The sequence below is a fragment of the Montipora foliosa genome, chromosome 6, assembly GCF_036669935.1.
Source record: "Montipora foliosa isolate CH-2021 chromosome 6, ASM3666993v2, whole genome shotgun sequence".
Lineage (NCBI taxonomy): Eukaryota > Metazoa > Cnidaria > Anthozoa > Scleractinia > Acroporidae > Montipora > Montipora foliosa.
The window spans coordinates 18,603,892-18,608,891 of record NC_090874.1 but is presented as its reverse complement, the minus strand read 5'-3'; the positions used below and the strand labels follow the sequence as shown (position 1 = coordinate 18,608,891).

Here is a 5,000-nt window from a genome sequence, read left to right as displayed (position 1 = left end):
ATTAGAAAAAGTACTCTGAGACTTACAATTTGAAGCAGGAGCCTTTCACATGGGGCCTCCATATCCCTTAATTTCTTGAGTTTACCCTTTCCGGAGTAGATTTATAAATAGAACCATTTTCTTTTGTAATGCGCTTGAATCGCGTGAATGCGCTTTCTGCCTGCTGCCTGCAATACTACTGTAATTTTTTTTTATTTTCATTCGCTCTTTCCTATATCAGCGCGCGAAACCTCCTCAGGGAACCAGTTCTATTTATAAATCTACTCGGGAAAGGGTTACCTCCAAGGGCTTGTATGGGAGATGGAGGCTCCATCTAATGGGCTCCAGTTTGAACATATTTCATTGGCAGATCTAGCCGGCACACAGCTCTCGGGAAACAAAGCTTTGCACTTCCTATGGGAAAACCCCTCCTTTAATCAGCAGCTGGTAATTTTCACGCCTTCTTCTATTATGCATGTGCCTGCTAATTAGGTACCGACTTAATTAGCATATAATAGTTATTTATATTCAAAGTCACACCTTCTGTCTGCAAATTTTAATTACTTTTAACCAGACAGGGTGGCCCTTTGAGCACTAGGCTGGTATCAATGTTATTAATACGAAAGAAAATTAAAATGAGAAATACTCCAATGTCAACTTCATCAGTCATACAAAGCTCAAAAGATACTATATTAACCATACCTATACTACTGACACTACCAACGAACAATATTTGCGATACTTTACAATGCTCACAATATTTTGGTTGCCAAATTGTTGTTATTAGAATTATCCGGTTCTTGTTAAGTTCTGTGATGGGAGGTGAGAAAATGAAAATAGCACATAATTTTGTGACCTGCTAACATGCCTTGAGCTAGTGGACGCCATCTTGTTGAACTTTCAAGGGATGATAGGAAGTTTGAACTGGCCGCGAGAAAAATGGAAAGGAAACATAACAGAGGTTGACTCGATGATGTTTTCGATGGATGTAAAGCTTAAAAGCGAGCACACTTCCGTAAAGAGAAGACGTACTTCCAAAATGATAACGTCTAGTGGATACAGGGTTAGGGCTAAACCCTTTGGGTTAGGGCTAAACCCTAACTTTTGAAAGCACTCGCCAACCAGGCGAATGACTTGCAAATTGCACTCGCCCGGATACATTGCCATTTGCCTAATGTACCAGATACCACTCCTTCGTCATTGGCATTATCGAATTAATTTAAGACGCACTGAAACTTCAAACCAAAAAGCTTAAGTTCCTTAATTTTAAAATCAGTTTAATTGATAAATTTACCCTCCAATTCTTAGTTTGCGAGTAAAATTCTTCTTGAGTGGAAAATCGCCGTCAGTTTCATACCTTGTTCTTAGCGGCGCGGTTTGTTTACAACGAGCAGCATCTTTACGTTATTTAGGTACCTCATGTAATTATTACTTAAAGAGGAGCCATATGTTTAATGATGTGCGAGACCTTCAGAATGCGAAAGAGTATTGGTATGTTCACAGGTAACCCAGGCTCACTGTGTGCGTCACGTAGGTATTAAAATATAGAGAACATATGAGGCGAAGTTTAGGTCTGGAAATTTGCTAGAAAATGGAAACAAAAATCGATGAAACTTACCATGTGGTGAGCTGTTGTTGTCTTTAATACGTACACGAAGTTTCGTGGAAAATGGTCCCCGTTCACCTTCCTTCATAGTGTAGTGACAAGGTAGGAGACAGAAGCCAGCGTCGGGACTCCGATCGACCCAAAACAAGCACGATTTTTTTCGTAAAAATCGAATCCAGTCGCTAAATAAACACGCCAGGTTCGTGGAACAGCAATTTCTCTAAACCATGAATCCACTGAAGCATATCCAGGTAGCAACGCGAAGCCACCAGGCTCCGTAGAACTTGTAAGTTGACCTGCTAAAATGGCGGCCCGAAAGCGTTGTCCTCGCGAAGTGTCCAATTCAAAATGGCACTGAACTCGGGACGCCTGGTGACGAGTATAATAAGTTCTGGAGGGAAGGGAGTCCCAAATTGCTAAAACAAAACTCACTGAGCAATCTGGGACTCCCCTTCCTCCAGGGGGACATATATTCCCCTCGTCACCAGGCGTCCCGAGTTCAGTGCCATTTTGAATTGGACACTTCGCGAGGACAACGCTTTCGGGTCGCCATTTTAGCAAATCAACTTACAAGTTCTACGGAGCCTGGTGGCTTCGCGTTGCTACCTGGAGATGCTTCAGTGGATTCATGGTTTAGAGAAATTCCTGTTCCACGAACCTTATTTAGCGACTGGATTCGATTGTTACGAACAAAATCGTGCTTGTTTTGGGTCGATCGGAGTCCCGACGCTGGCTTCTGTCTCCTACCTTGTTACTACACTATGAAGGAAGGTGAACGGGGACCATTTTCCCCGAAACTTCGTGTACGTATTAAAGACAACAATAGCTCACCACATGGTAAGTTTCATCGATTTTTATTTCCATTTTCTAGACCTAAACTTCGCCTCATATGTTCCCTACGTGACTCACACAGTGGGCCTGGGTTATCTGTGGTATGTTTAAATTATATTTTGGGTTAGTTTCTAATCCTGGAATAACCGGTAAAAATAACCGGATACCAGCTCTTAACAAGAGCCCTGTAATTACTACTACTACTACTACTACTACTACTACTACTACTACTACTACTACTACTACTACTACTACTACTACTACTATTACTACTACTACAACTACTACTACTACTACTACTACTACTACTACTACTACTGCTACTGCTACTGCTACTGCTACTGCTACTACTGCTACTGCTACTGCTGCTACTACTACTACTACTACTACTACTACTACTACTATTATTATTATTATTATTATTATTATTATTATTATTATTATTATTGAAAAATAAGAGGAGCTTGCACGAAAGCTAATTAATACCATAATGAGGATTCAATAATACCAGCTATGCATTATAAGAAGTCATTAACTGGCCCCTATTTATTAACAGGCCCCAAGTAACCCTGGTCATGGCTTCACTGTTTTGCCATGTAAGTAACAATTGCATCGTGAACACACTGGGAAAGATGGACGTCATCTTTTTTTCCAAAGTGACTCTTGTGGGCTAGGAACTGAAGGAGATTGGGAACGAAAGACATCCCGATGGTTTGCGCTATGGTAAAGATGGCGGAAACTTCCTTCTCCTTGTGAAAAACATTTTTGATCCACATAGCAATCAAAAGGTAAAATGTCATCAGAAACACTTCCACGAAGATGAACATCATTTGTCTTCTCAGAGGGTCGCACGTCTCGATACAAAAATCGAGCAATGTTCTTGACAGGTAAGTGGCGAAATGATCGCGGTAAAGGATAACTTTTGAAGGTTGTGGGCCATTTTTCAATTCTATTGTCAGTAATGCACCATTAGTGTGAACCATCCTTGCAAAAGTCTGTGGATTTTTTGCAGTGCAGTCGCTATTGAGTTGAGTCAGATGGTCCGAATTTTCAAGTATTTCAACGACTTGGTCACGAACTCTGTCATAATTTTCCCGCAAATCCTTGGCAATTTTATACAGAACAACGGAAACAGAACCGACAAGGGCAACGTATCTGAAAGTCATGGTTGGAACCAGCACTGCTCCAATATAAGTGAACATCGTAACTTCAGCCAGCAGATAACAACAGAATATCGTACCTACAATCAAGTAGACGAGAAACGCAGCTAAAATAACACCATGAAAAAAGCACATAGCGCTAAGGAAGAGGTTGTATGGGAGCCAGTCCCATTGTTTGTGCCACGCCTGTCGAACATTGTCTATCGTTTTTGTATAAATCGCCAGAAATAGTACTTTGTAAAAATAAAACGCCGGTGTAAGGTAGTAAAAAAACGTGGCTGTTATAACGGATGCCAAGGTAACAGCACAAAGAAACACAGATGCAACGATCTCAATTAATGTATGATACTCGAAAAGTTCTGCCCAAGTTCTTGCAAAAGGAGCTGGCGGTGCCTTGAAACTTACTTCAAGCAGCATTTTCAAAAACCGGCGATCTGATATGAGGTAGATTCGTTCTAACATGCAGTGGGCGAGGAACTGGTATTCTTTCTTCCGTGCATTTTCTCGAAATACTCCTTCAGGATATTTCCACAGCCCTAGAAAATGTGTGGGGAGCACATCTTTGAGATAGACACTGAAAAACTCTGGGACTAACGCTGCCGCGAGAAAGGTCACAGAAAACATTACGAAGTAATTCTGATAGGATGTATACCACAGGCGGAATGATATCATGACGAAAAACGAGAGAAAAAGAAAGCGACGAATTCGTGACTTGATACCCTTACTCTCCTCCATGTAGAAGCACAATACGCACCGTAGAAAACCTCCGAAGTAAACCGGGCTTCTAAAGGTGGGGCAGAAATCCTTGTGTTTCAGACCCTTGGGGTAGTTAACCGCGGGCGGCTGCGAACTCGGAAAGTAATGAACAAGGAGCGGAGAATAAAGCCAGAGAATGACCGCGATGATGAAAATCACGAAGTATTTCCTTACAAGATCTTTCTTATGCAATTGGCCTTCCTTGTCGAAGCAGTTGTAATGAACAAAGTCGTGTTTTGTAATCCCTTTACCAAGATAAGGTCTCTTCGTAAACAGTTGCCTCAAAAATCGCCAGTAGTAGAAGATGTCCGGTATTGCGGTGTTAGGATTCCTTATCACATCATTTACATCATAGTCGAGCTGAAAACAGATGTAGTTCCAGTCCTGCTTGTCCTTCACCGTGACATTAGCCACAAGCTCCTGAATGTCTCTCCGAGATAAAGAGCATCGAGGTTTCACAAGTTTGGCGCAGACGTTGTTGCAGTAGCCCGAAATGTCCCACTTTCCATCAGGCCCCCAGAAATCGTCCGTGATTATTCCCATAGTTCCAAGCGACAAGACGTTCAAATTGTGAGGGAAATGGAGCATGTATTCGTGTGTATCAGCCACCGATACCCATGTTTCAAACTCGTCCCTCGCCTGTTTCCATTTCCCTTCTGTGTCGAGAT

General features: G+C 41.8%; 1 protein-coding gene across 1 annotated transcript in view; it reads right to left on the bottom strand.

Moving 5' to 3' along the window:
• Positions 1-2,857: 2,857 nt before the first annotated feature.
• LOC138006885 (uncharacterized) overlaps positions 2,858-5,000 on the bottom strand; it is a 3,031-nt gene continuing 888 nt past the window's right edge. Inside the window, exon 2 of the mRNA XM_068853498.1 lies at positions 2,858-5,000. This exon is cut by the window's right edge and continues 229 nt beyond it. Coding sequence (XP_068709599.1) covers positions 2,998-5,000 — 2,003 coding nt within the window. The 3' untranslated portion in view covers positions 2,858-2,997.